This window comes from Capricornis sumatraensis, chromosome 17 (genome assembly GCF_032405125.1).
Source record: "Capricornis sumatraensis isolate serow.1 chromosome 17, serow.2, whole genome shotgun sequence".
Classification (NCBI taxonomy): Eukaryota; Metazoa; Chordata; class Mammalia; order Artiodactyla; family Bovidae; genus Capricornis; species Capricornis sumatraensis.
Window position 1 is genome coordinate 41,755,055 of NC_091085.1, and position 24,720 is coordinate 41,779,774.

Below are 24,720 nucleotides of genomic sequence, written 5' to 3' on the forward strand. Positions count from 1 at the left end.
ATAAACAGTATCCATAAGGTCCTCTATCATTGCAATCATTAATACTATAATAAGAATTAACATTCAAATAATGTTTAAATGTGTCATATTTGGGTTAATTGCTCAATGGGTAAAGAATCTGCCTGTCAATGCAGGAGACACAGGAGACGTGGGTTCAGGCCCTGGGTCAGGAAAATCCCCTCGAGAAGGAAATGGCAACCCATTCCAGTATTCTTGCCTGGGAAATCCCATGGACAGAGGAGCCTGGGGGACTACAGTCCATGGGGTCACAAAGAATCGGACATGACTAAGCAACTAAACACACACATACACACACACATTAATGTTTAAATACATACAAAATAATTTTACTACAATATTATAATTAACCTTTCACTCTTTTTTGGTTTTATGATCTACTCTAAAAGGGGAAAAGTTAAATTTGTGATGAAAAAGAGGCAGAAATGAGAAGCAGCTATAAGGAGTCACTTAAAAGTTAGAGAATCAAATATAATATTAAAACTTAAATTTCCCAATTTTTTAAGACTAGGATTCTTTTCCATATGCTACCACAAGACTTGAATGTATAACCATTATCAGAAATGCTAATCCCTTCACTGCCCTTTGGTTTCTCAGCCTTTTATTAAGTAAAAAGTTTAATAAGCCTTTTCAGTGTCTTTACTAAACGTAAAATCTGAGAGCTATTTGAGAATGTAGATGTCTATATAACAAGATAACATCAAATTTTATACTAAACCAGATTACAAGGGTTCATAGGTCATTTACCCTCAAGTCTCAGTGAAAACAATACATTATTTCTTAATGCTTTAAAAATGGAAAACTCACTAAATGAACTAAGTATTTATTCTTAAAACAACTAAACATCTGAATTTAGTAAAAGTAGAAATGAATTTTATATAAAGGGCTACTTAGTTATGTTATCTCAATTTCTTGGCTAACATGGCTGGCTAATTCCAGTTAATGATATGAACAATATATACTACAGTCATAAAAAGTACCATATAACATCCCACTTTCTTCAGCATTCGGCTTATATAATAAAGATGTCTTTGGTCAATGTTCTTATACACAGTACTTTCAACTAAAAACTTTTGAAATATTAAATATTTTAAATAAAATATTTTGAAAATCATACTGTGATTATGGGCATGTGTATATGTGGCTATATAATGCCTAGTATGCTAGTGAGATGAGAGAGGTAAAATGGAAGAATATATGTCAGCTGAAAATTGGAAGCAATGGCTTTAGCTTTAAAATGAAAGACAAGGAGGCATTTATTTCCTCCATGCACCACTCCCTGAAATTAGGAAACCATTTCCTTTCATGGAACACCCTTTCCAGGTTATTTAGAAGCATACTGTGTTACAAAAACTTAAATTTTAAAAGTATAGAGTGAAAATGTACATATGTAACACTTTTAAATGAAGTATCAATATAGTTATCTGGGGGATACGTCATGACAATATAGGAGAAACTGACATGCTATAGGATAAATAAGGTATTCAGAGACAGAAAGTCCAGCCGTACAATACTGCCTTTATTATTTATTAGTTCTTGAACCATGGCAAGCTATTAATCTCCCTGAACATAAATTTTCTCATCTCTGTAAACAGAAATACTACTTTGCAGGGTCATTAGAATTACAGATGCTGTTGCGTGCTCAATTAATTGTAATATTTCTGGATTTTTCTGATTCCCTTCATATATTCAATTTTTATTTTAATTTTTACCTTAAAAATAATACCAAGCCAAAATCCTACAATGAAATGCTTAAAAGCATTTATTCATATTTATATTGGTAGATTTGCCTATAATATTCCATATACACAATATACTTTTATCTGGAATATACTTTTATGTCTTTGTTTTCCATGAAGAAAATCCTCACTGCTTATGAGAACATTTGGCTTTTCTCACTGTCTGAAGGAATACAGGTTCAGGTCACAAAAGTGAATGTGAAATATCAAGTCATGGAAACTTGGCTTCAGAATACCATTCTCCTTACTAATTTTGCAAACTATGCAGGCAGAGTAATCAACTATCAGCAAAACATACTTACAAATGTAACTAAGAGAAAAAGAAGTTCTATGAGAAATTATTACTTTAACAGTAATTAAACGTGCAACCACATTACTTCCTCAAGGTTATCAGAACAGTTAACATAAGTTTTAATTGTGCACATAAAAGTGTGCACTTTTCAATAAATAATTTTACTCAACTACACAAAACGATTTTTACTAAAGTTATCTAACTTTTAAAGAACATATAAAACAAAAAGATACACAATTTAGCCCTGCAAATTTTTTTCAATCAACAAAATTATAGCTGATATGAAAACACTGATGCTTTCCAAATAAGCTAATATAGCTATTAAGAAGAGTATATAAGGCAGGTTTGCTTCATGCTAACTGCTTACTATGTCTTCCAGGTACTTGAAATACATCAGTAAACAGAACAGTAATCCTTGCCTTTATGGAGTTAACACTGGGACAAGGGGAGATAGAGAGTAATAAACACTGTAAGAAAACTATATGATAGAAAATTGTGTGTGTGTGTGTGTGTGTGTGTCTGTGTGTGTATAAACAACTGAGTAGCCGAGAAGAGAATCAGGAAAACCAGAGAAAAGGAACTGAAGTATCTATGGTGTCATAACTGATAAGGCTATTGCCTAAGAGATACAGCATTATTATTGCTTCAGAAATTAGGTCTGTCTTAGGAGTATTTCATAGCACTAATAACTCCTACTACCTTTCTGCAACTGGTGTTATAATTAGTAATAAAAGTGAGAGTCAAACATGTTTGTAGAACATTAGTTTTGCCTCTCTATCTCTTAGCTCATGGCCTGACACATAAAAGATGTTCAATAAGTATTTATTGCATGACAATCCAAGCCATAAATAGTTTATCTGAACAGTTTGGGTCCCAAAATTTGTTCAGGGGTTTTCTTCAAGGGTCAGACAATAAACATTTTCAGACTGTCATCCAAACAAGTAATGAGTGTGGCTGTGTTCCAATAAAACTTAATGTATAAAAAACATGCAATCAGCACAGGAGTTTTCCAATCTCTTCTTAGTTTATTCTATATCTAATTGGTTTAAGTCTTCAGTTAAAATTTCCTTCAAGAATAAAAGCAAATTAATCACCTACTTGCATATATTTACTTTTTCAATTCTAATCAACTAACTCAAATAAACAAAACATAATTACAACAAATACAACCCATGCAAACTCCACTTCTCCCTCCCTGTTTTCTTTTGTCTTTTCTCTTTCCCTTTCCCTCTCTCTTTTAAGTGAAAATTGGAGACTCACTCAAACTGGGACAGAAGGTACTACACTAGCTAATGTTATCCCATAGTTTTTGTGAGAGAGAACACACACACACACGTAGCACTACCAGCCATCTGGTAATACGATGCAAATATCAGAGACTGAATTCAGGTAAATAAAGGCAAATGCAGAAGCTGCTCAAAGTACTAAATAAGCAAACAATTCAAACATATTAAGTCTGATACAGAATTTAAGAATTAATTTAGTCAGTCGTTAGGAGTGTGAGTTTGGAAATTGTGTGAATTGTTAAACTGTCAGCTCCAGTGAAACAGGCAATTTGCTTAAATCTTTTAAAGTAATAGTTTCCTCAACTGTAAACCAGGGGCAATAACAGCGCCAACCTCATAAAGTTGCTGCACTCAATAAAATATCAGCCTTCCACTGGCCTTTGAAAGAGCACACCTAACATTTTATCCAGAGGAGGAAATGAGTACATCATTAAGCCTGAAAATAAAGGATTAATGAAGGAGAACTCTTAACTCTCCAAAAGTATGCTAAAATGTACTTAAAAATATAATTTTGCTTACTGACCCACACATTAACATTTAATTTTCTTCACCTGTCTACTTACATAAACTATACCACTTCTTGTTTTTATTTTATTAGATCATAACCCCTTTTTTGTACTTTAATACAAAAAAAGTTTGAGAATCAAGATTTCCAAAAGGTGTGAGTATTATGATTGACTTATACTTTTCTCCTTAACAAAATGTAACTAAATAAGTCTGTCATCAAATATGTAACCTTTGGACCATAAATTTTATTGGCATAAGAGATTAGAAGGTTACTGGAAGATAAACACTATTACTTGATATGCAGTATAATGATTGGTCTAAAGCACTGATCTGATTCACTTGCATTGTCCCCTCCAGGAGACAAGAGTATAATCTAGTGTTTAAAAAAAATAAGAAGGAAAAGTATATTATCATAATTTTAGTTACACTCTATTACAATAAAAACTAGATTAAAAACTGTCCATGATACATGTATAACAAGTTAACTGACTGGTATTTAATAACTTCTCTAAAATATTTATTTGTAAAATCTCTAGTTTGCCAAATTTTTGTTAAGAAACCAAATTCTCTAACTGTCCCAGCATCAAAATTCTAACACCTACTTCTGCCTTCAAAGCTGGGTAGCAATGTCTGAGAGCAAAATCTGCTGAGGTAGTTCTGAGCTTACCGAGGCATTGACAGAGGAAGGTCTGCATAAATGGGTTATCAGAAGACAAACACCAGGAAAAGAGCCAGGATGTGTGAGGCTTTACCTCCAAAAATGTACTACTGGGAAGAAACTGTTGCTGAAATAAAGTTGACCTTTCTTCCTTTGCATTTACAATTAAAACATGTGGCTTTTTTTTTCCCGCCAAATGTGTTTAATGGTCACATTTATTGAAATTCACTTTAAATAGTGTAAAATTATCTATTTTTAGTTTTATAGACAGAAAATTTTGACAAACACGTACAGTCCAATTGATCATCAGTATAACCAAAATACAAACTACAAAATATATATAACCAAAATACAAACTTCCATCATTCCAGAAAGTTTCCTCATTGCCCTCTGTGGTCCATGGCCCTTCCCTCCAACTATCAAATCCAATTTCTGATCCTATCATCCTTCCTTTCGGAGAAAGCAATGGCAACCCACTTCAGTACTCTTGCCTGAAAAATCCCATGGACGGAGGAACCTGGTAGGCTGCAGTCCATGGGGTTGCGAAGAGTCAGGCACAACTGAGTGACTTCACTTTCAGTTTTCACTTTCATGCATTGGAGAAGGAAATGGCAACCCGCTCCAGTATTCTTGCCTGGAGAATCCCAGGGACGGCGGAGGCTGGTGGGCTGCCATCTATGGGGTCGCACAGAGTAGGACGCAACTGAAGCGACTTAGCAGCAGCAGCAGCAGCATCCTGCCTTTTGAACACTGTCCCATGAATGGGACACTGTGTAGCCTGTCTTCTTTTATCCTGCATGACAATTCTAAGATTTCGTTCATCTTGTTGCATGTATCAGTTTATGTCTTTTTATAGCTGAACAGTACTTCACTGTAGGAACATGAGTTCTTTATCCATTCATCAACTGATAGATATTTGGGCCTGTTTTGGTAATTGCAAACAAAGCTGCTTTAAAAAGTTTAACTTAAAGGTCATTGTGTGGACAAATATTTTAATTTCTGTTGGACAAACACCTAGGATTAGAGTGGCTATATGTATGATAAGGATATATTTAACTATATAAGAAATTTTTTATTAAAAAAAGACAAACATTGATAACTTCACTAAAACAGGATACTAAACGGATGGTATACCATAGTTCTTATGAGAGAGAACACACTACTAATCCTGCAATTTATCAAGTTAAGGAATACACTGTGTCCTAAGTCCTTTCAGTCACGTCTCTTTGCAACTCCATGGACTGCAGTCCATCAGGCTCCTCTGTCCATGGGATTCTCCAGGCAAGAATACTGGAGTGGGTTGCCATTTCCTTCTCCAAAGGAATACACTGGTACTGTGTAAAATACAGATTGCTTACATTGAACAAGAATCACTTAGATAATATATGCAAATTCCCCAGCACATGCCTGGTGCACAGTATATGCCTAATGACTGTTCTCTCTACACTGTTCAAATTCCCATTTTCTTAATGTTCTCAACTCCCCCAAACCCAAACTTACATAAACCTGCAGTTAAACATAAATCACTGTTTGTTAAGTAAGCTATACAGAAGAAGAGACAAAAATTTCAACCACTGTTTTTTTTTTAATTTATAATTTTATCTACTTTTGGCTGGGCTGGGTTTTCGTTGTTGCGCGAGCTTTTCTCTAGTTGCAGCTAGTGGGGGGTACTCTAGCTGTGGTGCACTGGCTTCTCTCTGTGGCTTCTCCTGTTGGGGAGCATGGGTTCTAGGGTGTGCGGGCTTCAGTAGTTACACCACATGGGCTCAGGAGTTGTGGTTCCCAGGCTCTAAAGCACAGGCTCAGTAGTTGTGGTACATGAGCTTTACTGATCCAAAGCAAAGGGGATCTCCCCGGACCAGGGATAGCACCCATGTCTCCTGCACTTGGCAGATGGGTTCTTTACCACTAAGCCACAGGGAAGCCCTCAACTACTTTTTAAAGCAAAACCAATTCTACTCAGCCCTTTAAGCTGTTCATTTATCAGTTGCAGAGCAGAAGCTCTAACAGCAGCAGATCCCAAGTAATATCCATTGTGTGTGTACATATATATATACACCACATCTTTATTCATTTATTTATGGACATGGGTTATTTTCATATCTTAGCTATTGTGAATATTTATTTCATATCTTGAATAATATGAATACTGGAATGCATGCATCTTCTTGGAAATTGAGTTTCTGCATTTTTTTAAGGATATATATCCAGGAGTAGGATTGCTTGCTGGATCATATGGTAACTCTATTCTTAGATTTTTTGAGGAATCTCTATATTGTTTTCCATAGTGCCTACAATTTACATTCTAACCATCAGTGCAAGTTCTGTTCAGTTCAGTCGCTCAGTCATGTTAGACTCTTTGCGACCCCATGAATTGCAGCACGCCAGGCCTCCCTGTCCATCAACTCCCGGAGTCCAACCAAACTCATGTGCATCGAGTCGGTAAATCCCTCCCAGCATCAGGGTCTTTTCCAATGAGTCAACTCTTTGCATCAGGCGGCCAAAGTATTGGAGTTTCAGCTTCAGCATCAGTCCTTCCAATGAACACCCAGGACTGATCTCTTTTAGGATGGACAGGCTGGATCTCCTTGCAGTCCAAGGGACTCTCGAGAGTCTTCTCCAACACCACAGTTCAAAAGCATCAATTCTTCGGTGCTCAGCTTACTTCACAGTCCAATTCTCACGTCCATACATGACCACTGGAAAAACCATAGCCTTGACTAGACAGACCTTTGTTGGCAAAGTAATATCTCTGTTTTTTAATATGCTATCTAGGTTGGTCATAACTTTCCTTCCAAGGAGTAAGCATTTTTTAATTTCATGGCTGCAATCACCATCTGCAGTGATTTTGGAGCCCCTCAAAATACAGTCTGACACTGTTTCCACATCTATTTCCCATGAAGTGATGGGACCAGATGCCATCAGTGTAAGGGTTCACTTTTCTCTATATCCTCTCCAACATTTATTGTTTGTAAACTTTTGACGATAGCCATTCTGAGAAGTGTGAGGTGATATCTCATTATGGTTTTTATTTGCATTTCTCTAATAATTAGTGAGGTTGAACATCTTTTCAAGTGTCTTGTTAGCTATTTGTGTGTCTTCTTGGGAAAAATGTCTATTCAGGTCTTCTGCCCATTTTTTATTTAGGTTGTAAGTTTTTTTGATACTGAGTTGTATGAACTATTTATATACAATGAAATAAGACAAAGATAAAGACTGTTATGATACCACTTATAATTGTAATCTAAAAAACAATACAAATGAATTCATATAGCAAAGGAGCAACACATTCACATATACAGAAAACAAACCAGTGGTTACCAGTGGGGAAAGAGAAGAGGGGAGAGGGTATGTTAGTATAGGATTAAGAAATACAAACTCAGAAGAGTTCAGTTCAGTCACTCAGTCATGTCCGACTCTTTGCGACCCCCATCAACTGCAGCATGCCAGGCTTCCCTGTCCATCACCAATTCCCAGAGTTTACTCAAACTCATGTTCATAGAGTGGGTGATACCATTCAACCATCTCATCCTCTGTCATCCCCTTCTCCTCCTGCCTTCAACCTTTCCCAGCATCAGGATCTTTTCTAGCAAGTCAGTCCTTTGCATCAGGTGGCCAAAATATTGGAGTTTCAGCTTCAGAATCAGTCCTTCCAATGAGTATTCAGGACCGATTTCCTTTAGGATAGACTGGTTGGGTCTTCATGCAGTCCTAAGGGACTCTCAAGAGTCTTCTCCAACACCACAGTTCAAAAGCATCAATTCTTTGGTGCTCAGCTTTCTTTATAGTCCAACTCTCACATCCATACATGAACACTGGAAAAACCATAGCTTTGACTGGTGCTGCTGCTGCTAAGTCGCTTCAGTCGTGTCCGACTCTGTGCGACCCCATAGACTAGTCAGACCTTTATTGGCAAAGTAATGTCTCTGCTTTTTAATATGCTGTCTAGGTTGGTCATAGCTTTCCTTACAAGGAGCAAAAGTCTTTTAATTTCATGGCTGCAGTCACCATCTGCAGTGATTTTGGAGCCCCCCAAAATAAAGTATGTCACTGTTTCCATTGTTTCTCCATCTATTTTCCATAAAGTGTTGGGACGAGATGCCATGATCAGATTAAGAAACACAAACTACTATGTACAAAATAGATAAACAACAGAAGTATATTGTGTAGTACTGAGGATTATAACCATTATATTCTGATAATTGTTAATGGAGGATAAATTTTAAAATATTGTATCACTATACTATATATCTGAAACTAACATAATACTGTAAATCAACTATACTTCAGTCAATAGGTAAAATAAATGAATAAATTAAAATGTAATTGATGACTAAAATAAATGAAAGCAATACATCCTACATGCAGGAAACATTTCAGGTGAGCATCACCATCTTGTGTTCAAAAAGAGTAATTGCAGTACCAAATGTACTGTCAAATATAGAACACAGATGATAATAGAGACTAAAGTATGAGATCTAAAATCCATTTTTCAAATTTACTCTAATGAATACACCAATAATTACTGTATACAAAGTTTACATTGTTCATGTTTTATGATTATACTACTTCAAAATTTACCTGTATTTCAAATTAGACGGCACAAATCTTAAGAGCTGAATTTTCTTATATGCCCCTGTCTGATACTTTTGCACACCACTTCCAAACACACAAACACAAAAGAAAATATGATGCCAGACCAAAATATGGCATATTACTATTGCCCCTCTATAAGCACTTTAAAAATAATCACCAAACTAGCTCTTCTATTTGACTTTAAAATAGTCAAAAAATGGCTCCAGATTTAGCTCTTGGCTACAACATGAGATTCTATAGGTATTAATAATCTAAGAGAAGATTTTTCAACTTTAAAAAGGACTCAATTCTAAATAATCATAGTCAGACATTTCTGGTATAACTCATAATTATTTTTACATTAATAGAAGGTTTTAAACAGCATAGTAAATAGACCAAAATATTACAGGCTGAACAGACAACTATGAAAAGAGAAAATATGCAGCTCAACAAGTTTTCCTTTTTTAAAGAGTAATAAATTTTCAGGGAAGAAGTTAAGGTGTTTTTCAACTGTCAGCTAAGTTTTCTATTTCACAACAGTACCTTTAAGGCTGATTTATGGCTCTCCCCCCACCCCCATTTTCTGACAATCAAGTGGTTAAAAAGAAAAGTCACTTTTGCACCTGGATGATATTTGCCTACTTTATAACCTGTATGAAGAAAGGAACTTTTCAAAAACAAGAACATCTGAAAAGGTGATACCTGAAAAAACACTTAAAAAAAAAAAACGAGCATAAAACCTCAAAAGACAAAATAAAAACTCCAGAAATTTGTTTGGTAAATATCAACCCTTAATGCAGCATTTGGAATCTCTATTACTATTTCTGTGTCACAAAATAAAAGAACTGAGAACCTTAAAGACATATCACAGATTGTGTAGTACATCTTTGACAGGTACAGAAATAGAGGTCCAGAGAGGCTAAATAATTTCAAAGAATACACTGTTTGATAACAACAGAGCTTGAGTTAGAAACCAAGATCTCTTTGTATCACATTTTTTTTCCCTAAATAGGCTCATTTCGAGATATAATTTACGTACCATAAACTACACTCATTTAAAGTGTACATTCAATATTTGTAGTACAACCATCAACAAAATCTAGTTTTATAATATTTTCAGAATCTGGAAAATTTCCCTTAGCAGCTTTGCCATCAGTCTCTTCTCCCACGCCTATTGTTGTTCAGTCGCTAAGTCATGTTCAACTTTTTTTGACCTTATGGACTGCAGTATACCAGGCTTCCCTGTCCTTCACTATCTCCTAGAGTTAGCTCAAACTCATGTCCATTGAGACGGTGATGCCATTCAACCAGCTCATCCTGTCATCCCCTTCTCCTGTTGCCCTCAATCTTTCCCAGCACCAGGGTCTTTTCCAATGAGTCAGCTCTTTGCATCAGGTGGCCAAAGTACTGGAGCTTCAGCTTCAGCACTAGTCCTTCCAATGAATATTCAGGGCTGACTTTAGGATTGACTGGTTTGCTCCTGCTCTCCAAGGGTTAGCATCAGACAATAATCTGCTTTTTATTTTTACAGGTCTGACTTCTCTAGAAATTTCATACAAATGGAATAATATACAATCTTTTCTACTTTTACTTAGAGAAATATCCTTGAATTTCACTCATGTTGTATGTATCAGTTATTCATGCCATTTTAATTGAAGTATAACTGACTTCCAATATTATATTAGGCTCAGGTACACAAAATAGTGACTTGGCATTTTTATACATTTGATCATCATAATAAATCTACTTAATGTCACTACACAAAGTTATAACAATGTTATTGACTATATTTCCTATGCTGTACAATTATACCTTTATGACTTACTTATCTTATACTTGGAAGTTTATAACCTTTAATCCTCTTCACTTATTTTACCTATCCCCTCACTCCTCTCTACTCTGCTGCTAAGTCACTTCAGTCGTGTCCAACTCTGTGTGACCCCATAGACGACAGCCCACCAGGCTCCTCTGTCCGTGGGATTCTCCAGGCAAGAGCACTGGAGTGGGTTGCCATCTCCTTCTCCCTCTACTCTAGCAACCACCAGTTTATTCTTCGTATCTATGAGTCTATTTGTTTTGTTAAGTCTGTTCATTTGTTATGCTTTTTGGGTTTCACATGTAAGTGAAATACAGTATTTATCTTTCCGACGTTTTTCATTTACCATAACACACTATGCTGCTGCTAAGTCGCTTCAGTCGCGTCCGACTCTGTGCCACCCCAGAGACGGCAGCCCACCAGGCTCCCCCGTCCCTGGGATTCTCCAGGCAAGAACACTGGAGTGGGTTGCCATTTCCTTCTCCAGTGCATGAAAGTGAAAAGTGAAAGTGAAGTCGCTCAGTCGTGTCCGACTAGTAGCGACCCCATGGACTGCAGCCCACCAGGCTCCTCCGTCCATGGGATTTTCCAGGCATGGAAAAAGTGGGGTGCCACTGCCTTCTCTGTAACACACTATAGGTTCATCCAAGTTGTCCCAAATGGCAAGATTATAGTTTTTATGGCTTAGTAATATTCCGTGTGTGTGTGTGTGTGTGTGTGTGTGTGTGTGTATGCATGCATGCATGCTCAGTCATGACTGACTCTTGTGACTTCAAGGACTATGGTCTACCAGGCTCCTTTGTCCACAGAATTTTCCAGGCAAAAATACTAGGTGAGTTGCCATTTCCTACTCCAGGTTATCTTCCCGACTGAGGGATCAAACCCCCATCTCCTACATTGGCAGGTGGATTCTTTAGCACTGAAGCCCCTATGTGTATGTGTATACAGTATCTACATCTCATGTCTTTATCCACTCACTTATCATCGAGCACTTACGTTGCTTCCTTACCTTGGCTGTTGTAAATAATGCTGCAATAAGCACTGGGATGCATCTCTCTTCTTATATCAGTGTTTCTGTTTCTCAAATAAATACTGAGAAGTGGAATTTCTGAGTAATATGGCAGTATCTATTTAATCTCTGCTAATACCTGTTATCTTCTTTATAATAGCATTCTGACAGGTATAAGGCAATATCTCATTGTGGCTTTAATTTGCAGTTCCCTGATGACTATGATGTTGAGCATCATTTCATGTATCTGTTGGTCATCTGTCTCCACTTTGGAAAAATGTGTATTCTTTGCCCAGTTTTTAACTGAGTTGTTTACTGATGTTGACTTGTATCAGTTCTTTGAACATTTTGAATATTACTCCCTTATTGGATATATCATTGCTAATATCTTCTCCCATTCAGCAGGTGGTAGCCTTTTCATTTTATTGATAGTTTTTTTTCACTGTGCAAAAGCTTTTATTTCGATGTAGTCCCATCTGTTTATTTTGCTTTTGTTGCCTTTGCCTCAGAAGGCAGATTCAAAAAATATTGCTAAGACCAATCTTAAAGAACTTACTATGCTTTCTTCTAGGACTTTTGTAATTTTAGGTCTTATATTTTAATCTATTTTGAGTTTATTTGCACTTAGTATAAGAAAGTGATCCAGTTTGATTCTTTCACATGCTGCTGTCCAGTTTTCCCAACATCATTTATTGAAGAGACTGTCTTTTCCCCAATGTACATTCTTGACACCACTGACATAATTAAGTTGACTATACAAGCATAGGTTTATATCTAGGTTCTCTATTTTGCTGCGTTGATCGATATGTCTATTTCTGTGCCAGTATCATATCGTTTTGATTACTACATTTTGTAGTATAGTTAGAAATCAGGGAGCATGATGACTGCTACTTGGTTCTTCTCTCACAAGGCTGCTTTGGCTATCCTTTATGAGTTCATACAGATTTTCAGGATTATTTGTTCTAGCTCTATGAAAAATTCCCCTGGAATTTTGATAGGGATTGACTCTGAGACTGATGTGGATAGTAGGGACATTTTAAAATATTAATTCTTTTAATCCATAAGCACAGTATATCTTTCCATTTGAGTCATATTTAATTTCCTTCATTAACAGCTTATAACTTTTAGAGTACAGGTCTTCACCTCCTTGTTTAAACTAATTTCTAAGTATTTTATTTTTGATGCAACTGTAAATGGAAGAGCCTTCTTAGTTTCTCTGATAGTTTTTTGTTAATATATAGAAATGTAACAGATACTTGTATATTAATATTGTATCCTGATAATTTACTAATTACTAATTACTAGTATTAATTCTAATACTTTATTTGGTGGAGTCTTTGGGGTTTTCTATATACAATATCATGTCATCTGTAAAATGGTGACAGTTTTAACATCTTGCTTTCCAATTTGAATGCTTTTTATTTTCTCTTTCTGAAATTGTGGTATCTACAACAAGGGTAAGATTTCTGAAGATGCAATAAAGGTATCATATGAAATAAAACAAAATGCCAAGCCTGGAGGACATAAAGACTGGTTTGTGAGGCGGAATGTAAAAATAAGACACAGAATACAGTTTTCAAATATAAATAACTACATAGAAGAGGTAATAAAAACTGTTCTTTATAGCATTTTGGAGTAGAATCAGGCTGGTATGCAGATGCTTTAGGCAGAAAAACAGCTGCTTATTTAGCAGAATAGAGTTTCCTAGTAGTCTGAGTCAAAGATAAAGTGGTCTATTTCACGAGTTAACATACTCCTCATCAGTATAGGTGAGTAATAAACAAAGAATGGAGAAATGAGGGGTAGAAATTTTATAACAGGGTCAATATATCAGAAGCATAACTAGACTACTAAATTGTCCTAGTTGTTTTCTAATCTTAAAAAAATAATAATTTTTTTAGAATGTGTGTAGCAAGGACAATATGTCCTTTATTATTACGCTAACAGAAGATTCAGTTCAGTTCAGTCGCTCAGTCATATCCGACTCTTTGCAACCTCATGGACTGTAGCCTGCCAGGCTCCTCCATCCATGGGATTTTTCAGGCAAGAATACTAGAGTGGGTTGCCATTTCCTTCTCCAGAGGATCTTCCCAATCCAGGGATCAAACCCAAGTCTCCCTCATTACAGGCAGACGCTTTACCATCTGAGCCACCAGGGAAGCCCTAACAGAAGATTAAACAGACTCTCATTTGCATGGTGACATAATCAAATGTTATTTACTAAAAAGTGAAAGTGAAAGTCGCTCAGTCGTGTCCCCATGAACTATACAGTTCATGGAATTCTCCAGGTCAGGATACTGGAGTGGGTAGCCTTTCATTTCTCCAGGGCATCTTCGCAAGCCAGGGATCGAACCCAGGTCTCCCACATTGCAGGTGGATTCTTTACCAGCTGAGCCACCAGGGAAGTCCAAGAATACTGGAATAAGTAGCCTATCCCTTCTCCAGTAGATCTCCTGACCCAGGAATTGAATTGGAGTCTCCTGCATTGCAGGAGCTATCAGGGAAGCCAGCAGGCACACTGGGGCACACATAAACAAATGAAAAGGCAAAATCAGGTACAAAGCAGCTATCTGTGATTACAGAGTCTTAACTCCTCAAAATTTAAACATCTAGTCTGAAAATCTCAACAATGAAAACACTACAAAGGTCTTTCAACTCACAATTATAGAAAGCAAAAAAACAATGTAACTTTAAGACTGAGATGTCATGAATACTATTTTTTCATATAATAAAAATTTTGCTTCCATATTTATGGATTTTGGTAAGTCATTCAGTTGGAAAAATAATGATTTAGCCCAAGAAAATGTATTTTAAAGATGAAATATTAAAAAAGCTCAAGAAGATATTGAAGGTACTTTAAAGAACAAAAAGTTAATACAATCCCTCTACTATTATTGGTTTATTTTAACCTCAGCATATTGACCCATATTTATGGGTCATATATATTTATGAAATAATATATTTAAACAACCTTTAGAAAAACGTTGTGGTTCTTGTGTGAACAATGGACATTAGAGACTTTAGTAAACTGCTAAAAGCTTACAAGGATAGACCAATGGTCAGTAAACTTTTTCTACAAAGTTCCAAGTGAAAATTTAAGCTTTATAAGTCATAGGTCTCTACCATAACTACTAAGTAGTGCAAATGAAACCACAGACAATACATCAAAAATTAGTGTAACTTAGCTGCTATATTCGGAGAAGGCAATGGCAACCCACTCCAGTACTCTTGCCTGGGAAATCCCATGAACGGAAGGGCCTGGTAGGCTACAGTCCATGGGGTCGCTAAGAGTCGGACACGACTGAGCGACTTCACTTTCACTTTTATGTACTGGAGAAGGAAATGGCAACCCACTCCAGCGTTCTTGCCTGGAGAATCCCAGGGACAGAGAAGCCTGGTGGGCTTCCATCTATGGGGTCACACAGAGTTGGACACAACTGATGTGACTTAGCAGCAGCAGCTGCTATATTTAAAATGGATAACCAACAAGGTCCTACTGTATAGCATGAGAACACTGATCAATGCTATGTGGCAGCCTGGATGGGAAGGGAGTTTGGGGGAGAATGGACACATGCATGTGTATCCATGTATAGCTAAGTCCTTTGCTGTGTAGCTGAAACTATCACACTGTTAAATGATTATATTCCAGTATAATATAGAAGCTTTAAAATCTGAAAAAAAAAAAATAGTGTAACCTTGTACCAGTAAAGCTTTATTTATGAGGCCTGAAATTTGAATTTCATATCATTTTCACATCACAAAAATTACCTTTTTTGTCAACCATTTAAATAAGTAAAAACCATTCTTAGGTCATGAGATGCAAAATAACAAGTGATAACAGATCTGGCACACAGGCCATAGTTTGCTGACCCCTGGGAAGGACAGTCTTTATCTTAATCTCTAAATGAGACATGACTCACATATGCATACCACCTCTGACAAAATTCCGTTCCCCCGTTCCTGAAGCTGAAACCCTTGTTAACTGCTGCCATAATAAATATACTGAAAACACTTAACACTTTTAAAAAAACAAAAAAACCCACACACAAACAGCAACAATAACAAAACTACTTCTTGCAAATGATGGTAAAACTGAAAATGGAAAATGACCTTGCAAGAAGCCTCCCACATCTGACCAATGACCTTGCAAGAAGCCTCCCACATCCGACCACACTGTGGCTCACCTTCTAACACTCTAAGACTCTCCATATCATTTTGATAAATATTAAAGATCAAAAAGTGAAAAGGGAAGTCACTCAGCTGTGTCCGACTCTTTGCGACCGCATGGACAGTAGCCTACTAGGCTCCGTGGTTCATGGGATTTTCCAGGCAAGAATACTGGAGTGGGCTGCCATTTCCTTCTTCAGGGGATCTTCCCAACCCAGGGATCAAACCCAGGTCTCCTGCACTGCAGACAGACGCTTTACCGTCTGAGCCACTAGGGAAGCCCAAAGATCAAAAAGCATCCTGTAAATACTTACAGGAAAGTAAAGAATTATGATTCATTTAAACTTTTAATTTTTCTTAGATCAAGCAGCTTGTTCTTTAGTTCTGACTTATCTGAGAACAGCAGTAACAAATGAATAGGACTTTTAATTTATAACTAGGAAGGGTGGAGAGGAAAACTGTTCACAAATGTATTTTTAACCTGTCTGAAGGTATTTCTGGAATACATATTCATTTGAAAATTGGAAGCTACATATATTTAGCTTCTCATCTATTTAGTTTCTCATCTGCTGACATTTCTAAACATGCTAATTTTTCCATGTTACAGAGATATCAATAAAGTCAACTTTTAATTTATAGTATTTAAGAAATAAAAATATTATGCTATATTTAACCAATCAACCTGTCTTTCAGAAAAACTAGGAGGAAAATTAATTCCAGTTTATAACTTCCATGAGTTAAAATACTAAGTTAGAAAATAATTTTGAATACTGAATCACTCACGACCTCTACATAATTTACAAAAATGTCCTCAATTATGCAATCTCTTCCATAGATGGCTTAGAGCATAATTTTTAACATTCTACAAATTTACTATTATAAGAAAACTAGGTTTCAGGCTAGATATAATCATTATAGTAGTAATCATTATTGAGAGCCTGTTATATACCAAGCATCAGTACTAAAAGCAGCCATACCAAGCATCAGTACTAAAAGTAGCCAAAGGGACTATATTTTAAAATATTCATAAAATTAAACCATTCTGAACCTTGTTTAACACTAGGGTAAGAAAACATGATCATTTCTTCCTTAATATCCAACATAAATGCATGAAACACCATGGACTGAACACTATACTCTTCTAAAGGTGCTATGTAAGCTACCGCCTAACAAAGAACAATATAAACTCCCAGAGTTTGAGCTTTAAACCATTATTTGGGCATCAAAAATAATTATTTGTTGCTCTGTTTCCTGATGTTGCGTAAATCCAGGCCATCATCAATCTAAAAGTGCAATGACCTGACATCACAATCTCATTTATCTTCATCTGACCTTCACATTCTGTCATTCTTAATGTAAAACGGGCTCTAAAGGATGCAACCTCTCTTCACTCACCTAAAAGCTGAAAGACGAGGGTAAGTGGGTAAAAGGTCTATGGTGGCTTCAGTATACCACTGGAGACTCCAAGCAATCACTTCACTCAGCCTAGAGAGCTACATTGCAGCTAATGTGCTTAACATGTAAACATGACATAGCAGGAAGTAGGATAATGTGATTCTTAAGGTATGTGTCTCACTTCCCTTGCTGAATCCTCAGGAAACTCCAGCTTTAGTATCCCCAGGCTATATGGAACTGAAATATTGTCCAAAAAAGATACTAAAAATGCACAATATATGGGACACAGAATGATATCAATTTCACTTCTCTGACAGTCCAAGAATTCTTTCCATTCCAATATACTAACTTAAGGTCATCATGATACAGAGGTTGTAAGTCAACAGGCAACAGGATTGTAAAGTATGCAAGCTAATTTACATGGCCAAACCCCTTAATTAAATGTACCCAAGTTAGACTAACTGCATCATATCTTTCATATTAGAACAATCCTTCTTCTTTCCAGATTTACGTCAAAAAAAAACTCTACCTTTCAGCATCAGCACAGGAAATTTACTTTAATTCTCCTGTCGCCTATTCTCTTCCTACTACTGTTTTTCCCAGACAAGACAGGTGGTGAAAACTACGTCTATGCATTTCATAACAGGAAGTTGTTCTTTGTTAAATCATCTCTTAAGACTGCTTTGTTTCTAACAACACATTCAGGGCACATTTTGAAAACCATGTTCTAATCACACATGTGCTAAAACCGTTTTTTTCCAAAAGTACTATTAAATAATAAACAAATAATATAACAGTTCATTAAAAAAATCTAGAAAATACACCTTTGATATAGCTTATATCATCTGAGTAATAAGAGAAGTATAGTTAATAAAAAATTCATACTAAATATGAATATGGAATTCTACTTGAAATAGAAAATGTTTAAAACATTTTTACAAAAATCACTGCCTATTTAAGGTACTGTCTTTTGCACAACTATAGAACATATGCAGAACATTTAGACCATGGTTCAATGTACTAAATTCAGAGTTGTACTTGAAAGCACACCATGTATCATTTGATGATCTTGAAGCTATTGTTTTATCACAAAATATTTTTTCCATTTACCAGTTTTGCTTTGCTGCCAGTCATAATTATATAATTTCATCTATTACAAATTAGATACTACCGATTTTGAAAAATTTGAGTAGTAAAGGCCTTTAGATCCTCTGACCTAGAAAATTAAGTTTCAGCATAGAATTAAAAACACTCTTACTATCTTAATTTAAATATGTTCATCTAAGATTAGTTTGGTAAAAATGCTGTATTTCTAAATTTTAAAAAATGAATCAAAGTATATACATATGTGTGTGTATATGATGCATGCATACACACAAACAAGCATACTTATAAATACACATATATACATATATGTGTTTGTATATGTTTGCACCTCTCTGATGCATCTAGAAGCAAAGGTTAATTAGTCAAAAGTCATTACCAGTGTGTAACAATACTGGTACTTAAAACACACATTTTCAACAATTAGGTGATTTTAGAACCAAGACGTTAATATTTTATAAAAGATCAAAAACATGACAAGAATTTTGGCAAGTTATTTCCCCAACTTTAATTTCTCAAAGTCTGTGATACTGCAGGTTGCCACTTATGAGTTGCCATAATAAAACAGAGCATCTGCGTCCAAAGGCAAATATTACTAGCAAGCAATAAACGCATTAAAAACAATGCAAAAATAAAGCATAAAAGAACCACTTCCCTCCCTTCAATCTCCCACCTTTGGAGACAAGTTCTGCCCAAAGTGGTTAAGCATTTTCTCCAAGAGAGCAAAGATATCCACAAACAAAATTATCCCTAAAAGAATGGAAGCCATCTACCATTACCTCTGGGTATTGGTATTTGACGTATTCTAAAATGAAGGCGAATAAAGGTCCAAAACCTTAGAGTGACACAAGATAACTTGTAATCTCCAGGTTTATCTTAAAAACTTCTTTAGGTCTTTTCTACCACGTGGAGGTAAAAACTAGGATAAATTTCACCTCCATGCAAAACACAAGAGGTTGAGGTTCGATGTAGGTTTTATAGAGCAAAAAGTTAGCAAAAGAGATGACATCAACAATTTCACTGTATTAAACAACAGGCTTACTGTTATAAAGAACATGAAAAATGTATCCTTTAAATAAAGGAGTTTAAATTCATTTAACCATTTCTACTTTAAGAGAGATTATATGTATAATTGAAGATATATCTGGACAAGGCAAGGCACAGAAATACTCTATGTGAAGACGACAGACTCCACAGAAAAGAATATTTCAAAGGAGCAGGTTTGTACCCAATCAAATGAATGGCAAAGATAAGTTGGTCTCTGTGAAAGTTAGAAGTTATTCTTAGTGCCCAGAAGAGAACTCACATAGGGGCTGGAGAAGAAGCTGAAGAGTACTGTGGCAGGAAGAATTCTAGCTCAGTCAAGATGCTATTGTGAAGGGGTTTGCAAATGTAAAACGGTCCTGAACCAGCTGACTAGAAGGTGAAGAGACTTTCCTTGATGGACCTAACTTGATCAGGTGCGACTTAAAATGACACTAATTAGGCTTTTTCTGGCAATAGAAATTTAAAGCATAAGATGGATAAAATATGATGGAGATTCTCCATTGCTATCTTGGGACAATGGAAGAGGCCATGCAAGTCTCAAGGGGCTGAGAGTGGTTCCTAGGTGACAGCTAGAAAGGAAACTTAGTTCTTAGGTCTACAATCACAAGAATTGAATGTAGCCACAATTAGGTGAGGAATACCAAGTAAGGACAAGAACATAGTTGGCCAACAACTTGTTGAGTTCTTGAGCATGCATCATATACACATACATATGTATATACTTTGATTCATTTTTTAAAATTTAGAAATACAACATTTTTACCAAACTAATCTTAGATGAACATACTTAAATTAAGATATTAAGAGTGTTTGTAATTCCTGAGCATCTGCCATGCCCAGATTTTGACTTACCTAGAGAAATAGTAATAAATATTGTGTGAAGCTGTTAAATTTGAGGTAACTTGTTACACAGTAAGACAAACTTAATACATGCACTAATCAAGCTCAGTCATATAGCTTGATTTAGAAGAACCCAAGAAGTTTACAGTAAGCCCCAAATCCTACTTCAAGAAATGTGTCTAACATCAAGACATACAACACTAAAATACCAAAGAGGGCCATTAGATTAGACACTACAGGGAAAGAAATCTAAGAAAATTTTCAAGCTTATTAGCCATAGTAACTAGGAGATAAAGATCATAAAATACAATATGTATTTACCAGGAAAAAGATGATTCTTCTAGAGTCACTGAAACCAAAAGGTTGGATTAGGTCATCTTTAAGGTATCTTTTAGCACTTTCTATAATTCTTGTTAAGATATAGTCCTATCTTTAATAGACATGAGAAATGCCTGGGTATGAACCCACATCCTACAGATGTTCATAACTCAACCAGCTTCTTATAAAACACTGAATCAGGAAGGGAACAATTTAATTTATTAAGGTTCAAAGCTTTCTCATCTGCATTTAACCAAAGGACTTCATAACATAGCAAAATACCAAATTGAATGAAAGCAAGGCTTTCTTCCCATATAAAACCTACCTTCATATTTTCAAAAAGATGATTTTTTTAATCCCATATTTAAAACTGAAAGTCTGTATATATGTGCACAAGGAGGAAAAAGTTTATAAGGTCATGTACATGAGGCAATAACATTAACAAAAGCTGATAAACTGGTTGATGCCCTGGGAGTAAATTTTACACTCAATTTAGACCCTTGTTAAAAAATTATACATTAAGTATAAATTAGGCTCTTAAAATTTAAGTGAACTCATTTGTTAAAACATGACTTGGGGGAAAAATGGTGGTAGCAATCAGTTCAGTTCAGTCGCTCAGTCATTTCCGACTGTGACCCCATGAACTGTAGCACGCCAGGCCTCCCTGTCCATCACCAACTCCTGGAGTTCACCCAAACTCATGTCCATTGAGTTGGTGATGTCATCAAACCATCTCATCCTCTGTCGTCCCCTTCTCCTCCTGCCTCAATCTTTCCCAGCATCAGGGTCTTTTCAAATGAGTCAGCTCTTCCCATCAGCTAGATAGTATTAATTTTGTACCTATATAGCTTAATTTAATGGTATAATCTAAGTAACTTCTTAACAGAAATAAAACTCATTATCATTTTGATTCTATTTACTCTGAGAGCAATTGCTAGGTCAGGACCTCTAGAAAACTGTTGAAAATAACTTGAGTCTAACTACTTAGTGAATATCCAGAATTTTATCCTAATATGAATGAAAATATTAAAAAAAAACTTCTCAAAATAAATCAGATGAAACACAAAAAGAATTTCAGAACTTCAATACCATAGGGAACTATATTGAGAGTTTAATGCAACAGTGAGGGAGAAGAAACTCAAGGGATAATAAAGTAGTTTCATTAATACCAAACCATAAGCAATAAAAACAAACAAAACTTTTTCTCTGTTCTCATTTCCTTTAAAGATCTTTCAATATCCTCTAAATGACAAACTGATTAAAAAGTAGTTTGACAGAAAAAAAAAGAACCCAATATAATCAAATGATCCAGTTCTTGATTATACAACACCCACACAGCCTTCTTTCCTTACCTTGTCTATCCTATCTGGACGATTGGTAGCTGCCAAAACTGTCACATTCTTTAACTGTTCAATGCCATCCATTTCCGTCAAGAGCTGAGCCAAGACACGATCAGCTACATTCCCAGCACCTGAAGAACTGATTTTTAAAAACACAGTTTTAAAAATCTATTTACCTATCCCCAAACACTCTACTATCTTAAAAACACTGTATATTCTGTACCAAGAAACATTATGTCTTTTTCAAATTATAAAATGCATGCTTCAGAATTCATTACTTGTTGAATTATCATATTCAAGAACTAACTAGATTGAAATAATTTCTTTTCTTCCATCATCAACCATGATTATTTTCTCCCTAAGAATGAAATGCTAAAAAGCATCAAATATAAAAGATCTGGGAAGTAAGATATGAGATTATTTTTTAAAGCTTCATCAAATACATAATTACTTAATTGATATTTACATTTTATATGGCAATTAAACTGACAAGAATTGGGAATAAACAAATGAGTAAGATACAGATCCATTCTCACATGAAGTTCACAGCTTACATGAGACAGAAAACTCCTTACAAACATATAACAAATGGGGTATTTTTGACCTATCTTGATATTTTCAGAAATATTAAGAGTATATTTAAACATATCAGCAGATAAGGAGTCACCACAATACACTTATCTGGAGAGGCAGGCAAAAAAAAGCATTTTATTTTGTTGCTTTTGTTCATGTTCTAGGTCAATTACAAAGCTACTCCTGGAGAAACTATACTTTAATGTCATTTCCTTTGATCACAAAAAAAATACTGAATATCTAATTCTTAAGAAGTAAACCCAACAGGTCTTAATAGTGAACAAAATCCTGATATTACACAATCAAAGTCTCAAAATAATAATTCTCATTAGCACTAGCTGGAATTTACTAAAATTTGTTTAGAACTGAGAAATACACAATAAACATCTGCGTGGACAATTATAGAGTGAAACAACACTGTAAATGTATTAAATGTATAAATTCAACCAGATGCAGTTCAGAGTGGGAGAGGAGGGTAAGGGTAGAAAACCACACCCCATACTCTTGTCTTAGCATGACAGCAAGTACACCTTAATGTTCATACAATCATCACATAATACATTTAGTAATAAAGTAATCAGGATCTCTAAACAGAAGAATTTAAATCTCAGCATGCATTACAAGTTCCAAAACTTGACACACAGGAGAACAGCCTCTAATTCACACTAATCAAATACATAAGGCTGTTATATAAATCATTACTATCAATTAAATGGTTGGTTCTTCCAGGTTATTATATAAATTACACTGTCAATTTATGAAATGGTCTTTCCCAGTGCCAAAAAACTTTGCGAGCAAGCAAGGAGAATCAGAGAAGCCAGTGAGATTTGTTTTAGTTAGCACTAATTTCTGCAAGTAAACAATTGGCAGGTGTATGAATCTGCTGACCTGATCCTTCCAAAAATGCTCCATGATAAAACTTATCCAAATGTTAGATAGGAACATCGCTAGCAAAAGCTCTAGGGCTCCTGCATGATGACTACAAGCATATAAATATTTAAAAATGCCAACTGATTACATCTGAGGCCTATAATTATATCTAACTTTCCTAATAATTAGTTGTGGTACTACGCTACAAGGTGCTATGGAAGGTCACAGGATCAGGTCCTGGGAGAGTCAAGGTGAGCTGTCCAGAGGAAATGATTTCTAACCTACAACCTAAAAAAATGAGTGGGGATCAGACAGTCAAAAAATAGAGGGAAGAGAGAGAACACTGAAAATGGAAACCACTTCAGAATAGCACAGCATGGATGGAGGAGTCTGGCAAGCTGCAGTCCATGGGGTCTCCAAGAGTCAGACATGACTGAGCAACTTCACTTTCACTTTTCCTTTCATGCACTGGAGAACGAAATGGCAATCCACTCCAGTGTTCTTGCCTGGAGAATCCCAAGGACGAGGGAGCCTGGTGGGCTGCTGTCTATGGGGTCGCACAGCGTCAGACACGACTGAAGCAACTTAGCAGCAGCAGCAGCATTAATGTAAAAATGTAAAAGATCAGCAGAGAAAGATAAACCAAGGGTGTGTGACAAAGGCTTTATTATCCAATAGGAAGTTTCAAGTAGAGACATGACAAGATCAGATTTATGTTTCTGAGGATCACAATGGCTACAATATAGAAAACAGGTTACAACTGGGAAGTGAAACTGAAAGTTGCTCAGTGGTATCCTACTCCTTGCGACCCCATGGACTATACAGTATATATAGTATAGTATATAGTACAGTATACTATATACTACACTATATACAGTATATCTACTACATACTGTATATATACTATATATACAGTATATATAGTATAGTGTATAGTATATACAGTATTCTATATAGTATATATATAGTATAGTATAGTATATATATAGTGTATATATATAGCATAGTATATAGTATAGTATATACAGTATATATTACTATGTATATAGTATAGTATATATAGTATAGTATATAGTATATACAGTATACTATATATACAGTATACATAGTATATGTATATAATATATAGTAGAGTATATAGTATATACAGTATACTATATAGTATA

The 24,720-nt window shown here is 35.5% G+C and overlaps 1 protein-coding gene across 2 annotated transcripts in view; it reads right to left on the minus strand.

Annotated features, from left to right (window-relative positions):
• Nucleotides 1-24,720, minus strand: part of AFG2A (AFG2 AAA ATPase homolog A) — a 350,747-nt gene that overhangs the window by 205,209 nt on the left and 120,818 nt on the right. For both annotated transcript variants that reach the window (XM_068990111.1, XM_068990112.1), the window contains one exon: nt 22,124-22,250. In XM_068990111.1, the coding sequence (XP_068846212.1) occupies nt 22,124-22,250 (127 nt within the window). The remainder of the gene's footprint in view (nt 1-22,123; nt 22,251-24,720) is intronic.